The 17,244-nt window shown below is 37.8% G+C and overlaps 2 protein-coding genes and 1 long non-coding RNA gene across 10 annotated transcripts in view; 1 reads left to right on the top strand and 2 right to left on the bottom strand.

The window, feature by feature from the left end:
* The window catches only part of LOC106059521 (harmonin-like), a 32,861-nt gene extending 27,754 nt beyond the window's left edge, over positions 1–5,107 (bottom strand). Inside the window, exon 1 of the mRNA XM_013217160.2 lies at positions 4,956–5,107. Within this exon, the coding sequence (XP_013072614.2) occupies positions 4,956–4,994 (39 nt within the window). The 5' untranslated portion in view covers positions 4,995–5,107. The remainder of the gene's footprint in view (positions 1–4,955) is intronic.
* On the top strand, positions 14–9,009 carry LOC129928839 (uncharacterized). 3 transcript variants are annotated; one of them, XR_008780357.1, is made up of 5 exons: positions 14–895; positions 1,043–1,153; positions 2,215–2,390; positions 3,786–4,020; positions 6,498–9,009. It is a non-coding gene; the product is annotated as an uncharacterized LOC129928839 (long non-coding RNA). The 3 variants fall into 3 exon arrangements; XR_008780355.1 differs by lacking the exon at positions 1,043–1,153 and having other exon boundaries at positions 28–895; XR_008780356.1 differs by lacking the exons at positions 14–895; positions 1,043–1,153 and adding an exon at positions 1,171–1,423.
* Positions 9,010–11,389: 2,380 nt separating this feature from the next.
* LOC106059522 (transmembrane protein 233-like) overlaps positions 11,390–17,244 on the bottom strand; it is a 22,638-nt gene continuing 16,783 nt past the window's right edge. For all 6 annotated transcript variants that reach the window (XM_056045193.1, XM_056045192.1, XM_013217165.2 and 3 more), the window contains 3 exons: positions 16,071–16,234; positions 13,434–13,571; positions 11,390–12,463 (listed from right to left, as the gene is read on the bottom strand). In XM_056045193.1, coding sequence (XP_055901168.1) covers positions 12,284–12,463; positions 13,434–13,571; positions 16,071–16,234 — 482 coding nt within the window. In that variant the 3' untranslated portion in view covers positions 11,390–12,283. The remainder of the gene's footprint in view (positions 12,464–13,433; positions 13,572–16,070; positions 16,235–17,244) is intronic.

Here is a 17,244-nt window from a genome sequence, read left to right as displayed (position 1 = left end):
ACAAATGTATTTTGACATTACTTGTTCAGACCAATGATTAAAAGGCAAGTTCCCTATTAACCGGAGTGTATATAAAAGAACCGACAACTCATTGTTTTATCAGCCGAAACCCTTCAACGTCAACTCAAAGCCGGGCTTAATTTTTATGGTTAAGATATATTGGTGGCCGGGAGACTATGTAGAGATACCGGCAACGCTGACGATGTGACATGTTGGTTTGGAGACTATCTACCTCCAGTGGCGTAGTTTGGTTAGGGTGTGGTGTTGGATACTTAAAGATTTTCTGCGTTTATCGGAATGTGTGGATCTAGATCTATGTTGATACTAGAAAGTGTGTTGTTGTGTTGTTTATTTACAGAGATTTCATAGTATGTTAAATGCTTTTCACCAATGCCTAAAGCATAAAAGGGTAACGGACCGACGGCAAATGAGTACATTAGACCGATAGCGTACCGTATAAGGACATTAGACTGACAGAATAAAAGAACATTAGACCGTCAGCATATAAGGACATTAGACCGACACAATATTAGGGCATTAGACTGTCAGCAAATAAGGTCATTAGACCGAAAGAATATTAGGGCATTAGATCGACAGCATATAAGGGCAGTAAACACACAGCATATAAGGGCATTAGGCTTTCGGCATAAGAGGGCATTAGGCCGAAAGTAGACCAGGGCTTCTGGCCTACACAGCGCCTAAGGCATACAATGTACAGGGAAACCAATAAGGTCTTTGCATTACGCCTTCAGTGCCAGTGTAGAAAGAAACATCGTTTATGTTCCATCCCAGATGCCAGGTTTTTTTTTATAGAGATAAGTGATCTCAAGAAACTTTCACTTCAGTATAGGAAATGTAAACTTCAGACAGCTAGAAGTGCCTTCACAAGATAACAGTAAGTTTATTGCAGTGTGTTTTTTTTTTTTATTAGAAAACTAACTAACTAAATAAACAATGACTCAATGAGTAGGTTTGTAATGTAAGAGGCAGCAAACTTCACATATAATTTTTTTTTTAAATTATTCTTTAATTCCTTCAACAGATTGTATGGTACTGTGTACTTCATCTTGGTCATTAATGGATTTATTTATAAGGAAGATCTCTTTGTCAGGGGGAGGCATGGCGAGAGTGAATATGTTACTTTGATAGTTTGGTATGATAGTTATATCCCCTTGTTTATGTACTCCCAAGTTATGAATGTGAATAGTCTTGCACATCTTATGAACTGGATGATTTTAGTCTTCGTTGAATGTGCGAGAGAGTGTGTTAGTGACTGAGGTCTTGTTCCCGGTCCAGGAAGGTTGGACGGTCGCTTCCTAGATTGGTGTTTTGTATTATTTCTTGAGAGTGATATAATTTTGTGTGCTTTATTTGATATTGAAGTGTTTTTGTTATTCATGGATAGCTGGAGTTAAGAGCTGAAGTGTGTTTAGTAATAAATGTTCTTAATTGTAATCAAGTAACCCCCTAATGAGCCAAGTCAAGCAAAGAAAAAGAACCCAACATATATATATATATATATATATATATATATATATATATATATATATATATAATATATATATATATGTATAAATAGATACAAATAAAAGTTAAAGAGCTTTCATCCTAGTGAAAAGGGGGGGGGGGTCAGATCAGATCATATAAAGCTCACCTGTTTCTGACGCAGAAGGGTGTCATGTGGCCAGCAACCGACAGGCACCCATTCGAGTTGGGTGGACTCTGGGATGTCCTAAAGACCCTTAAGTTCAAAATTTCATTTTTCACCCAGATTCAAACATATGACCCCCCCCCCCCCCGGTCATTCATGAAAGCAAAGCATTTGCCCACCATGCCTAACATTTAGGCATACATGATTAGAGATAAAAAGGGATACCCCTCTCAGACCTTTCAATCTATTTGGGGCAGGTGATGTAAATTGATGAGAGTGTCATGTGACCAGCACAGCGACCAAACGCATTTACTTCCCCGATGTATTTCAGGTACCCATTTGAGTAGAGTGGACTCGGGGGGGGGGGGGGGTCCTAAACATCCCAAACTTGTCCCCCCCCCCCCCCCCCCCAGCCTTCAGTGGCATTTGAACTCAAGATCCCTCAATTAGGAAGCCCTTTACCACTCGGCCCCACGCAAAGTATAATTATGACGCTATACAAATAGAGGAACAAATATGATGTCAATGAGTTTCATATAATATTTCTTTCATTTGACAAACAGACAATAAATAGCAAGTAGAACTAAGAGAAGATTGACTACTGTTACAATGGAGCACTTTTACACTGCCACCAAAGTCAACTGACTTAAGACTATCAAATAAGTGTGATAACAAGCTCTTTATTAGCCCTCACATAGCTGCTAAAATTCTGGCCAAACATTGCATACTTAACAGACAGGTAAGTCATGCAAATATTGTTTGGTATTTAAATAATAAAAGTTTAAATAAAAGTTATGAATAGGTAAATCTATTTGTGGTGAGACATGGCCACCATAAGGTTCAAAAACCTAGCTTAGGTGGGAGGGTGACAGAGTGATAGATTGCCTAGTTGCAGAATCATGCATTCTCCAGTTCAAACTTTGATAAAAGCTGCAATTTTTTGTTCTAGATTTCAGGGCTTCTTTAGATCAACCAAAGTCTGTGAAAGTGATTTTTTTATGCCTGTCACATTAAACTTGATTATAAGCCTATAATTATCAAAAGGAAATTGATCTTTAATTCTAACTATCTACCAAATTAGAAACTATAATCATATACCCAAAATAATTAATGCATACAAAAATTAAAGTTAAAAAACTGAATAATTTCCATTCATGATGTTAGTAAATTGATTTAGTCTTAGAGAAATGTGGCTGGTGAAATTAAAACCAGAACCATCATGTCTGCAATAAAAAAAAAACAAATTTCTAATACCAACAAAAAAACAGTGATATGAGTCTACAAAAGCTTTAAATTACAAGATTTTTTTTTCTTTTACTCTTGAATGTTGCAGCAGTTTGTAGACAAGTATCCAGGGTCAAGTTCATCTCATCCTAAATTACTAATTAAATGTTTACTTTAGCATTTCCAAAACTCTTTAAATATGAAAAATTCTGACAATAAGATTTAATTAGCCTTTTTTTTTTAGCAAAATAGTAATTTAGAATTTTTATAATTTGACAGGGATGGCAGTTAAAATTAAAGTCAACCAATGCACTCATACCATGGGGGACAACTGATACATAAAAGATAAAATAAGATAAGATTAGATGGATGGTTTGATAATGACAAGTAGCACTGTTAATGAAAAAGTGTTTTTTTAAGCTCTTTATTTTTATAAGGGAACAAGGGACAGCACTGTCTCAGTTTTCCTTTGAAATAAAAAATATAATCAAAGTAAGATAAAAAATGTTGACAAATGCTAGTACAGATTATGATTCCAATACTGCATACTTCAGAAAAAATTAGTGGGAAGGGGGGGAGGGCAAGTAATAAGTATTGATCATGGTGATAATCAAACAAAACGTCTAAAATAGAATTGGCACATATCTTACAGTTGTGTACCAAGTAATGAATTCTGTAATTAGCTTTGTTAAACAAAATGAAGAACTTACGAACGATAGATTTTATAAGTGATTTTTTTAAATGGAGGGGGGGGGGGGGGGCTGACACCCACACTATCGATGCCTCTGGTCAGAGTAGAACCAATAAAATAAGGTCAAATTTATTAAGTATATACTGTATGCTTTCATTGCACATTCATTCGATTGAATATCCTCAATACAGTTGGATATGTGTATGTATGTGTTCACAGTTAATCCAGACAAGGCATCAGCCACAACAGTGAAAGTGTCATCCACAAGAGAGATCGTGTCATCCATGACAAAGATAATGTCATCCATGACAGTGATAGTGTCATCCACAAGAGTGATAGTGTCAGAAACTGTTACTTGTAGAGATTTTTAATTTATTAATTATCTCTTTGGACAAAGTATGCAATCAATTTAACATATACTGGACATGTGGTGGTGTGTAATGTACAGAGAAAGGTGAGCCTATTAATTATTTTACAGTTGTATACAGTTATATATATATGTATATATAGGCTATACTATGTGTAAAGGATTAAATATATATGTGAGTTTCAGGTACAGTCAAGGTTAATCTTGAAAAGTCACTGAGTCGACTGAGACAGTAGATTCTGGATTGGAAACTCATTTGTCAGTAATATTAATAATCAGTTGATGAATTAGTGAATAGACTCAAAAAATCAATCTAGAATCTAGAGTGGTACAGTCTAGAGAACTACTAGTACTACTACTATATTTTATATAGTATTATTATACTATTAATAATAATAATATAAATATTATTCATATAGATTACAGACTAATCATAGTACTCATAGTGTAGTAAGTAGTATCTTATCTTATATGATACAGACGTTACTTCAAAAAAGAAGATGATTACGTCCTACGTGTCATGCATTTAGTCATGCATATAAACCAATGACCTAAACACCGCCAAGTCACTGGTTTTCCTGGCTAGCTCAGGCAACCCATTCGACGCTCTAATAGCGCTAGGGAAGAAGGAGCTTTTGTACAAATGTGCCTTTATCTTTGTGTCTTTCTGAGTATTTTTATTAAATTTTGTATTTGTTTTATGAACCTCTGACTACTCTGAGTACTAAGACTAAGACTCTAACACTACTAACAGCAGTCTCTAAAGTTTAAACTCTACTCTTAACTCTAAGTTGTCTAACTCTAGATCTAAGTCTAAAGTGACAAAAGTCTCGTCATTGCGGAAATTGCCAAAGTCTCTAAGTAAGTTCATAAAGTTGAAACACAAGTGAGTGAGTCTACTCAGTCTACTGTGACTTGTGACTGTGAGTGACAAATGAAAGTCAGAAAGTGACAAACTGTAACAAACAACAAACTCATGAAACTGGAATCATTCTTAGTCATTCTAGAATAGATCTACTCACCATATTAATAAAATATGAAGCAAATTGACGCCCTTTCATTTTATATTCAAATCTAGATCTAATTACTATTATTAGTATTATATGATATGGTAAATAGATCTAAATCTAGTAATCTAGATTAGTTGTTCTTTTCATCACAACCATCGATTGTTTTGTTTATATTTCAAGGGAAGTAACTCTATTAAATCAGACTCCGTGCATGAAACTAGTGCTTTATCGCAGCTCCAAAAGTTATTGATAAGGCAAATTGTTTAAACTCCCCCCCCCCCCGGCCCAACCTTTTTCCCCTGTCATTTCTCGTCGTAATATTGATCTTACATAGCAATAATATCAAGTCATTAATGTGTTTATTTATTTCTCTTTTGATTAATGACTTAATTGAGTTGCTGTTCCTTGCCCGACTTGCCGTTGAGCTGGATCCACGGCTGGGTCGCATTAGCTCAGAGTAGACATAGGCGTGACAAAGGTCAGAGGTTGAAATGACGTACGATGTGGCATATAAGTGATTTAACAAGCACAAAGACCAATAAGCGCATTTACTTTCCCCAATTTATGTCATTCGCTTGACTCCAGGGACCTGCTAAGTATTTGGGCTGAATCTCAGTGACGGAGATCGTGATCCTTCAGTTCAGATCCTATAACGATACCTTATACAATAATAATAAGGCTTGTCTTCGAGTCCGAAGATTAATGAGGAATACAGTATTTCCCGTGGCTGCGCAGCCCCAGCTGTGACCTGCATATTTTGCCACATCCAGGGCAAGCATAACCATTGTCCGCAGGTGGTCGATTTAGATTTTCTTTTCGTCGTCTGCGTTTGTCCTCGGCAGCGGATTTTCTTTTGGTCTCAAATGTGTATCCCGCGGCCTTCGTGAGTGACCTCCAGCTGTTTCGTTCCGGCTCCGCATACAACCAGCTGCTCTCTTCTATGTCAGCCAAGGAAAGTTGACGCCTAAGCTGGTCTTTGAAGCGTTTTCGTGGGGCGCCTCTGTTACGTCGACCACCTTTTAGGTCACCAAAAAAGGACTGCCTTTCGCATACCTTATAAATGCACATATTTAAATGTCTTCTCTTGATAGGCCTAACTTGCTAAGATGGATTTGTTTGATGATTACTGCCTAGTAATCGTTTACTTGGTAAGTTGGTGACGCCTATATTTAAAACTCTCTTGATACTTGCTCAAATGGATTCGTTTGATTGATTACGACCTAGTATTCGTTTACTTGATGACACCTATATTTAAAACTCTCTTGATACTTGCTCAAATGGATTCGTTTGATGATTGCGACCTGGTAATCGTTTACCTAGCGGAATGTTAAGAAAGTGGTATGATCAAGGAATCACTTTTATCGATTTTTTAAATTACCTTTTTTTTACGTCGTTGTTTTTTTTTAAATAAATATTTACTTGAATTTGAAGCTCCCGCCGTTCAGATAGACATGATAGCCTACACAAGTCTCTGCTTACGAACCAGATTCTTCCAAACTAATGCAAATTATTGTTTTTATTGTTTTTCATCTCTTCGATTTTTTTTCCCACCAGCAAATGTCGTGAGACAGCTCATTAGGTCTCAGGAGTTCAGCAGACGTTTGGATCCACAGCCAAAAGGTTCTATTGCACTACTCAGGACCGGATTTACGACGGTAGACTACCAAACTCTGCAGTCACCCATGGCATCACATTAAAGAGGGCTTCCATAATTCAAAAAATGTAAAAGAAGCGTATTAAATATTAGGGAAAAAAAGGAAATGAGATTAAATGTACAAGAACAATATTTCTCTCTTCGTATATGGCATTAATGTATGTGTCAAAAAGAAAATATAGGCTATCTTATCTTATTTTATATAATACAGACGTTACTTCAAAAAAAGTAGATAAAATACTATTAAAAAAACAAAGCTTATATTAAGCGTAGTTGTAGGCCTACCAATAAATATGGATCAGTCATGACTCATGTAATTAAATTTGTAATAGATCTAGACTAACAATAATACATCTTTGCGATTAGAACTATTTTAACCTTTTTTTTTTTTGTTGATCGCAATTTCACGCTTTTAGCTGTATCAGTACTACGCTATGATCCTATCACTTGCCTGGAACAGTTGGGAAATTAAGAAAAAGGGGGGGGGGTTAAATGCGGGCGATTGTTCACGTGATCGTTTTTAAAATGTATCTATTATAAACAAAAATGTGAAATACCTTAATTCGAACTCGAGAGCTCAAGCATCCTAAAGCCTACTCTAGCCAACACAATAGCCACTGCGCTAGAGAATCGCTTATGAAATTCTGTTTTATAGTTATCTATTTTTAGCTTCTTCAAACTTGAAAGCGACGACCTACAACGTATATAGGGGGCTGATTCAAGTTATACTACCAGATCAGTCAAGTACAATTTCTTTCCCTTGTTCGATACGAAAAAAAAATTACTAATAGTCAATTATTTAATTGGTTAACGTTTTTATGATTCTTGTGTTCTCAGGTAAAAGAAATAACTGTGCCAAATGTCATCTTGGTCCGAGATAGGATGTGGGAGAAATAACGTGTAAAATCTTTTTACCAGAGTTAAAAGTGCATTTATCTTATAAATTACAGACGTTACTTCAAAAGAGAAAATAATTACGTCCTACGCGTGAATGTTCATCATTGACTTAAAACTCTGCTAACAAAACATTAAAACATAGATCGAAATATTAAACTATATCTAAGTTTAAGCTCTGATCATCACATATAGGCCATGCTTTTAGAAAATATAAGTTTTCAGACAAGCTCTCATACATATAGGCACAAGGTGTGAGACCAGTTTTAAAACATGTAAAGTACCCCATTTGAGACTTTGCGATTTAAAGGGCAGATGGGGCTATACATGAAAAACACTATGGTTGACGATTAACGAGGGTGCCATGTGGTCAGCACAACACCAAACCGCCTTCACTTTTCACAACTTATGGCAGTTGTTTAGTAAAAAAAAAAGCTTTAATTCATAATTACACAGTCTTCATCGAGATTTGAACTCGAGATCCATTGATTCGCAAGCCAAACACTTCACTACTCTGCCACCATCTGTGGCATTTTACGTGTTTTTGTATTGTATATATCCCTTTGCAAACTTCTTGTGTTACTAAAGAGGACAATCCTTGATACACAGCTGTGGTCTCAGGTTGGGCATATGTAATCACCCTTTTTTCTGCTTCTGTTTTGTATGGCCTCTGCAATCCGAGACCCTTCATTGTGCCACCACTATCACATAATACAGTGTCTCCCAAACGTCCAGGGACGTGATTCGCGCAAGTATAACTAAATACTGCGTTATCCCCCTTTAACAACGATACTGTTGGTAGCATAGACATCAATAAATATAGACTGGAAAAAGGAAATAACTTCATGTAACTTGAAAACATGTATATCTATTGTATTCGGATTTCCGAATTCTGAAAAATTGAAAAATTGCATGATCTTCAGTCTTAGAGATTAAACAAAACTCCTAGACATAAATAAAGTACACAGAAAGGCAAGTCACAAATTTTCGCTTCATAAAACTCTATTATCGGCCAGTCTATATTTATTTATGTCTATGGCAATTTTTCATAATTCGGAAATCCGAATACAATAGATATACATGTTTTCAAGTTACATGAAGTTACTTCCTTCGGCTAGTCTATATTTATCAATGTCTATGGTTGGTAGCTTCTAATGATGATTATTGTCACATTTTTTTTTTACTTATTTCCGGTTTGTCGGAACACTGACGTCAGACTCTATGTCTTTTAATGGTAAACATTTCAGACTGTACCAACTTTTACTATCTATTTTTTTTTTAGTACAGCTTATCAAGATAAGACCAGACTGCCATGAGTCTTTGAAGTGGCTGATCGATCATCCGTCTTTGAAGTGGACAGTTGATGACTAAAATAAGACTTGTACCGGTACCCATGTACTCAGTTCACTAATTTCAAGTAGTTATATTGATCAGTGAAGGCCCGGTGGTAGAGTGGATTTTGAATTTCGGAATTTTTAGAGCGCTCTGAGTCCACTCAACTCTAATGGGCACCTGACTTTAGTTGGGGAAAGTCAAGCCGTTAATCGTTGTGCTGTCCACATGAAACCCTGCTCATTAACCGTTTTCTCTATCTATCTATCTATCTATCTATCTATCTATCTATCACATATTTATTTATATAAGGCAAGCACACAACAAAAGAAGGTATTAATAGGCGATGTATTTATTTAAATTTATAAAATACACAGTGAGACAAGGACTTCAGCTATCAAGTCACAGGGCACAGAGAGTCTTGTCTTGAGTTCTACAAGTCCTTTTCTACCTAAATATTAGTACAGACCACCGACACACTTCACAGGGTCGCTCCAGTCCCTCAATACAGTTCTCTGGTAGCCAGAAGGACGGATCTTAGTCCCAGACAGCTCAAACTCCCATAACCTACAGATCTCACTTCCGCCGGATCTACAATAGCCCTTTCTCTAGTATCAATCTATCGTCTATTTCTCGTGTTCAACGGTGTGTTGGTGCGCATCATCAGTGTCGGCGTGAGAGCAGGGTTATAACAATATATATAGGCTAAGGTCTGTGGTCGAAGGATTAAAGTGAAATCAAAGTTGTTTTTAATGTCTACTAAATGGCTATTTATAAATCTAAATAAGCTAGATACATGACATATATAGACATTTTAGAATTATACAAAGAACAACCGACATCCAAAAACAATAATGATAATAATAATAATATCAATATTTAAAGAAAAATAATAGTAATATGCAAAGTTAGAATTGTATTTTCTATGTGTGTGTATGCAGTAATTATACATAAAACACTGAACCATAATCTTCAAATACAAAAACAAAACCTAATAAAATTAAAGGCACATTCTTTGTTCCAAATGCTCTTTCTTCCCTAGTGCTATTAGAGCATGGAATGAGTCAGCCAGGAAAACCAATTTAATGACTTGGCAGAATTTAAGTCATTGCTTAACATGTATTGATTGACCTAGGGATACGCGTAGGAAGTAATCATCTTCTTTTTTGAAGTATCGTCTGTATTTCACAATATAAGATAGGATAAGTTAATTACACTCGTTAATTGAACTCTCTACACCAAACATTGTCTAAGATAAATAAAGAAAAATTATCTTAATTAATCAGTTGTTGTTTTGTTTGTAAAATGTTTGACATGTTTTGGATGTTACTTCAGAGTTGAAGGTAATTTACTTCCTAGTCCAAAACCTGCCGCAGAACGACTGGGGATGGGAGCGGGCAGGTTTGAGCCCGGGACCACCGATAAGTCCGAACGACAGTCCAGCGCGCAAACCGCACAACCAGATGGCCATCCATGGAATCGAAGATTTCTATACACGGTTGCAAATCCATACTTCTTCTTCATCGTTCTCATTGTTATTTTGGAGTGTTCATATGACTAGACCAATACATGAGATGAACTGCGCAGTGGTTTCCAAATCAGGGAGCTCTCAAATATAGTGTTCTTTCTATTGGGGTGATTTGGGGCCAATGTCTTATACGGGCCTCTTGGTAGAGAGAGCAGTTTTGGAGGACGTGGTCGGCATTTTCTGGTGATACTCCACATGGGCAGATTTCACTGGTTCCAATTTTGAGCTTCCGGTACATGTGTTGTCGCATTCTGTTGTGTCCGGTCCTGAGTCGAAAGATTAGACGTTGGTCTTGTCGGGATAGCTTATAGTAAGCGTCATCTTTCTTGTGATTTGGATGGGAGCTCGTCCATTTCTCATTTATTTTATCTACAATTAATTTATTCATTTCTTCTGGATAGAGTGCAGAGTTTACTTGTGAGTTTGTTCTCCCACTCTTGGCGAGTGTGTCAGCCTTCTCATTTCCTGCTAAATCTATAAATAGCAAGCATTTTGGTTTAACCGGGGTACAGAATATAGGAAGGGTTGACAAGCTATGTGTTTTTTTTTAAAGTTATAGGATAATTTGTGTACACGTTTTAGCAGCGCTGAATCAAATGTTCTTTTTATATAGTTGGCAGCATTGAAGCTCAATTTAGTGTCCTCGGCATTGCTAAGTTTATGGTGAACTTCTCCAATAAACGAACCAGCCTTGGTGAATGGACCTCATTCACCAATCGTAAACAAACAACATTTAGCCACGTGGTATCCGGTGTACAGAATATAGGAAGGGTTGATAAGCTATGTTTTTTTTTAAAGTTATATGATAATTTGTGTACACGTTTTAGCAGCGCTGAATCAAATGTTCTTTTTATATAGTTGGCAGCATTGAAGCTCAATTTAGTGTCCTCGGCATTGCTAAGTTTATGGTGAACTTCTCCAATAAACAAACCGGCCGTGGTGACTGGACCTCATTCACCAATCGTAAACAAACAACATTCAGCCACGTGTTTCTCTATCTCTTCTATACAGTTTACGCAATCCATAGATGCTGTCACGTGATTCGTTTTTTTTTTTCGTTGTTTTATCAATATTGTCACGTGACTAAATATTTACGATTGGTGAATGAGGTCCATTGAGAATACCTCACCGTTACCCTACGTTTTGGTCATTACTTCAGATTATTGCTTCCTGGCCCAAACCTCCCACCGGATGGCGAGAGATTGCGTCGGGCAGGGTTCGAACCCGGCACCGTCGAAACGACATGTCCCGAGTACATACCACACGACCAGGTAGCAATCCATAGTTTGTAGGCCTAATAAAATGAAAGGTTCATAGGTTCATGAAATAGTCAAAATTATTACTTTATATTTTTATCCGGGGGGAGGGGGGATGTAAAACAATGAATGAAATATAAATCTCTGGCGACAAGAATATTTAAATTTTACATAAGAAGGGCGAAATAATAGTATTTGATGAATGGGTGTCAGTACATTGAATGATATTTTAAACACAGGATCTAGTGTAAAAAAAAACAAACCCACAAAAAACGTCACTGTTTACGGATTAGAGAGTTGAGTCAACGCGAAATAATAATAGTATTTGATGAATGGGTGTCAGTACATTGAAAGATATTTAAACACAGGATCTAGTGTAAAAAAAACCAAACCCTCAAAAACGTCACTGTTTACTGGTTAGAGAGTTGGGTTCTGCAAGTCAGAAGATAAAAAAAATCCAATTGAAGACATTGTACATAAGAAAGGCGAAATAATAATAATATTTGATGAATGGATGTCAGTACATTGAATGATATTTTAAACACAGGATCTAGTGTAAAAAAAAACACACAAAAAACGTCACTGTTCACAGGTTAGAGAGTTGAGTTCTGCAAGGCAGAAGATAAAAAATCCAATTGAAGACATTATACATATCAAAATGGAATATTTCAAATATTTAGTTTGGCTTTCCGCCGTGTCTGTTTTTAAACTCTGGCACGACTTCCATGAGCACCAGAAAGAGGATGACCAAGAGAAGCACGACACCAATGATGATACTGGCAACAGCCAAAACCCGAGCATTCTTGCCCAGAATCCCAGCTCGTGAGAATCGCCCGTCTTTTTTAGCTCTCTGTGCCTGAAATACAGAGAAAGACGTTTTCAAGAATCTGACACATTTGCTATAAGCGGGCCAAGCAGGCTGACACCGACCCTTGTGTCGCATCTGCTTGCTATTACTAATAAATTAGAATAAACACAAAGCTTAGTAAGCTTAAACAAGCAATATATGTATACACACATATATATATATATATATATATATATATATATATATATATATATATATATATATATATATATATAAACAGGTCTTTTTTTTGTGACGGTACGCACCGATACGGCGTACCGACACCTTTTTGAATGTGGAGAGAACATTATTACTTTTCTTGTATTTTAACGTATATTATTAATTTATTGGTAGTTAAAAGTTGGACACTCAATTACTGAGTAACAGAAGGGCCTACCTATTTAAAAAAAACAACAACACTGTATATTTATGTATGTATATATATATATATATATGTATATATATATATATATAATTTAACAAACAAATAGCCAAAGCAAAGAACTCTACAATTACAACTATATCTTTCAATAATGTAGAAATTATTTCCCGTTTTTCGTTATCAAACAGAATAATTAATTACCAATAGTTAATTGACTTATTAGTTGATTTTTAAATTCATTTATGTTTTGTTAGTTACAGTAAATAATTGTATAGAGTTTCACCTTGGTTAGAGAACAGGTGTGGGAGAAATAACGTGTTCATATTTGTACTAGAACAGGGGTTCTCAACCTGTGAGTCGCGACCCCCCTTTGTGGTCGATTGACCATTTGCCAGGGGTCGCCTAAGACCATCGAAAATACGGATTGGTATTGTCTACTCTTCTATTGCTGTATGTGTGTGTGTGGGGGGGGGGGGTCGCGGCAGAGTGGGGGGTTGTAAAAAGGGGTCGCCGAGCTTAAAAGGTTGAGAACCGCTGTACTAGAAGGACAGACAGAGTGAGTTGATATAAGGTGTGTACACATAAATCTATGCTTACCCTACAGGAGTAGACAAGGGCAGCAATCCCCACAGGACAAAAACAGAAGAAGGCTGCAAATATGGATAACAGTCTATGGCTGCTGGGTCTATATTGTATGAAGCCACTCTCGGAGCCAACAGTACTGTCATCAGCTACCTGAAAGAGAGGAAGGGGAGGTGTTGCAATAACTGTTAAGTAGACGCCCATTAGTCTGTCTTAGGGATACGCGTGTGGCCGTGTCACATGTGGATGCCAGGTGTTTATTTGATGTTTTACACATCAGCGACTGTCCAACGACGTAAGTGGTCTGCTGTTATCTCAGCCTGGTCAGTTCCTATGGGCTTTTCATTAGCATTTCTTTTATTTTTTTACAAACCTGAACCTGAGTGGTTGGAACGTGGGTGGTTGGAACGTAAGTTGTCGGAACGTGGTTGATTGGAACCTGAGTGGTTGGAACGTGGGTGGTTGGAACCTGAGTGGTTGGAACGTGGGTGGTTGGAACCTGAGTGGTTGGAACGTGGGTGGTTGGAACGTAAGTTGTCGGAACGTGGGTGATTGGAACCTGAGTGGTTGGAACGTGGGTGGTTGGAACCTGAGTGGTTGGAACCTGAGTGGTCGGAACGTGGGTGGTTGGAACCTGAGTGGTCGGAACGTGGGTGGTTGGAACCTGAGTGGTTGGAACGTGGGTGGTTGGAACCTGAGTGGTTGGAACGTGAGTGGTTGGAACGTGGGTGGTTGGAACGCGGGGAGTTGGAAAGTGGGTGGTTTGAATCTGGGTGGTTGGAACCTGGAAGGGCCACTAACGATTTAACAGTTGATGTATATTACCGGGAAAATAATTACTAGCTCGTTGGCCAAATGGGGAAAACTCTAGTTTGAACGTTATAATTTTTCTCTATTTTTCAGTGACATATAAAATATGAATATTTTTAATTTTTGGTATTCTTTGGATATGTATGGTGTGTGAGTTGTAAATATATATATATATATATATTACTTTTTATATGTCAAATCGAATCATACATTGTATTAGTTTAATACATCTTGCATATTTGTGAGAGCTACACATCGAATCGACATAGAAATAATAATGAAAATGAAAATAAGTTCATTTCTACTATAATTCCGAAGATTAAGGATGAGTGCTGTGTTTCACATGACTACAAAAAAACAACAACAGTTTTTGCATATTGTGTGACAATTTCGCCATAACTAAAGCTGATAGATCCATTGTCCGCCGAATTTTTGGGGGGGGGGGGGGGGGGAGTCTATTCGAGACCAACCGTTAAAGTAGGCCTCAACACTGCCCACAGGTTGTGACGTTGCAGGTCAGGGTTCAGGTCTTCTATGAAGATTGATCTTGGTTTATTTAAGTCGTCTTCGCTTCTGTATTCGGCAAGAGCTTTTCTTTTGTCATCAAATGTCTGTCCTGTGAATTTTCTTTCGATTTTTACCGTCATATTGGCTTAAGTTGAATATGATTGTGAAATAGTTGTGTGGTACTGATACAAGTTATTTTGGTTCATATTGAATATGGTTGTGATGTTTTATTAGGCAATGTCTTGGATTCTGAAGATCAAGGATGAGGGTATTTCACGTGACTACTTAAATCCACTTGAGACCTACATATTGAGCCATACCTAGTGCAGACAAAGCTGTTGTCTTCCGGGGTCTATTTAAGTTTTCGTCGTCTGCACTTGAGTCTCAAACGTGTGTTCCCGACCTGAGTCTCAAATGTGTGTTCCCGATCTGAGTCTCAAATGTGTGTTCCCGACCTGAGTCTCAAATGTGTGTTCCTGACCTGAGTCTCGAATGTGTGTTCCCGACCTGAGTCTCAAATGTGTGTTCCCGATCTGAGTCTCAAATGTGTGTTCCCGACCTGAGTCTCAAATGTGTGTTCCTGACCTGAGTCTCGAATGTGTGTTCCTGACCTGAGTCTCAAATGTGTGTTCCCGACCTGAGTCTCAAATGTGTGTTCCCGACCCGAGTCTCAAATGTGTGTTCCCGACCTGAGTCTCAAATGTGTGTTCCCGACCTGAGTCTCAAATGTGTATTCCCGACCTGATTCTCAAATGTGTGTTCTCCAGACCTTCGTAAGAACTCTCCGTGTCTTTCAGAGGCCATCTGCTGCCAGCTACTTTCCTCCATGCCAGTGAGGGCGAATCGGCGCACGAGTCGATCGTCATAGCGCTTCCGGGGAGCGCCTCTGTTACATTATCCTTCGTTAAGTTCGACAAAGAAGATCGTCCCCCTAGCGGGATTGGAGACCGACGCAGCGCGAGCCCAATCGTTCTATAACAATAGGTGTCGCCCAGCGCAGCTGTCGGGTTGTACGTAGGCCTAATACTTCTTGGCTGCCTGGTCGTGCGGTTTGCGCGCTGGACTGTCGTTCAGATTGATCAATGGTCCAGGGATCAAACCCTGCCCGCTCCCATCCCACGTCGTCCAGCGGGAGGTTTGGACTAGGAAGTAACACTATCTTCAACTCTGACGGAACATCCGAAACATGTCAAACATTTTACAAACATTTTACTGTTCACACCTGCGTCTACCAGAACGTGATGTTTGTAAGGCAGTCTTGCAAAACGAACGCCTACACTACATAACACATTTTTTAGAGTAAGTTACATGTCGTGTCAACATAAAATATCTTACATATTTGAGTGAAGAAAGGCTCCCCAGGGGCACCCCGTTGTAACCGTCCTGAGGCCCAGTATAAGCGCGGTAGGAGCCCAAATAGGTCTCCTCCCTTGGAGCGGTGTAGTGACGATAGGAACTCAGGTAGGCGTCTGTGGTTCTGTGCTCTGGTATATCCGCCTCTGAAACAAATGTAGGGAGCTGTATATGAAAATTGTTCATTAATACATAAATCTATTGCAAATAGTATTTTCATTTATTTGACAACTAAATCAGGCAGACCAATCCTAACTAGTAAGACCATTATAGATTCCCATCTTATCTTATCTTATATAATACAGACGTTACTTCAAAAAAGAAGATGATTACGTCCTACGCGTCATGCATTTAGTCATGCATATTAACCAATGACTTAAATTCTGCCAAGTCACTGGTTTTCCTGGCTAGCTCAGGCAACCCATTCCATGCTCTAATAGCACTAGGGAAGAAGGAGTATTTGTACAAATTTGTCCTAGCATATGGGACGAGGAATGTGCCTTTATTCCATAAAACTAAAAATAGATACATTTATTTGGTATATATCAGGGGTACAGAATAAAGGAGTGTCTCTGGTGTACTGAATACGAAAGTATTGATAAGCCAAGTATTTTAATAATAAAATATTTATTGGTTTGCACCACATATATACCTTTTAAATAGCATGGCTTATCGACACTATTAGTATCCTTTACACCGGATACACCACAAAACTAGCTATTTATAGTTTTTCCGCCATTGATGAAAATACCACAACACGTGACAGCTAAATCACGTAGACCAGTGTTTCTCAAACTTTTTCCTTAACGGAACATTTCGCACATTCTGAGTATTTAGCGAAAACATTTTGTTAGTTTTTTTAAGAGAGATTAATTCACGTGGTGGCCTATTAGTTAATGATTCTAGTAGCTCGTGGAACAACTTTTCGGGCCTCGTGGAACCCCTCGGGGTTCAGCAGAACACAGTTTGGGAAACACTGACTTACACCATTGCTAGTTATATTCTAGACGTCCTACGTCAGCATTTAAACGTCTTTCACGAGGCAATTAATATTTGATCTACTCTGTTTAATTAAAAACAGGTCATTGACATGTTTACACAGGCAAGGGGGTCGAGAAAGATATTAAACAAACATAATTATGAATTATGAATACAG

This window comes from Biomphalaria glabrata, chromosome 10, assembly GCF_947242115.1.
Source record: "Biomphalaria glabrata chromosome 10, xgBioGlab47.1, whole genome shotgun sequence".
NCBI lineage: Eukaryota > Metazoa > Mollusca > Gastropoda > Planorbidae > Biomphalaria > Biomphalaria glabrata.
Note: the sequence above shows the minus strand (reverse complement) of the source record. Positions and strands in the feature narration are given on the sequence as shown.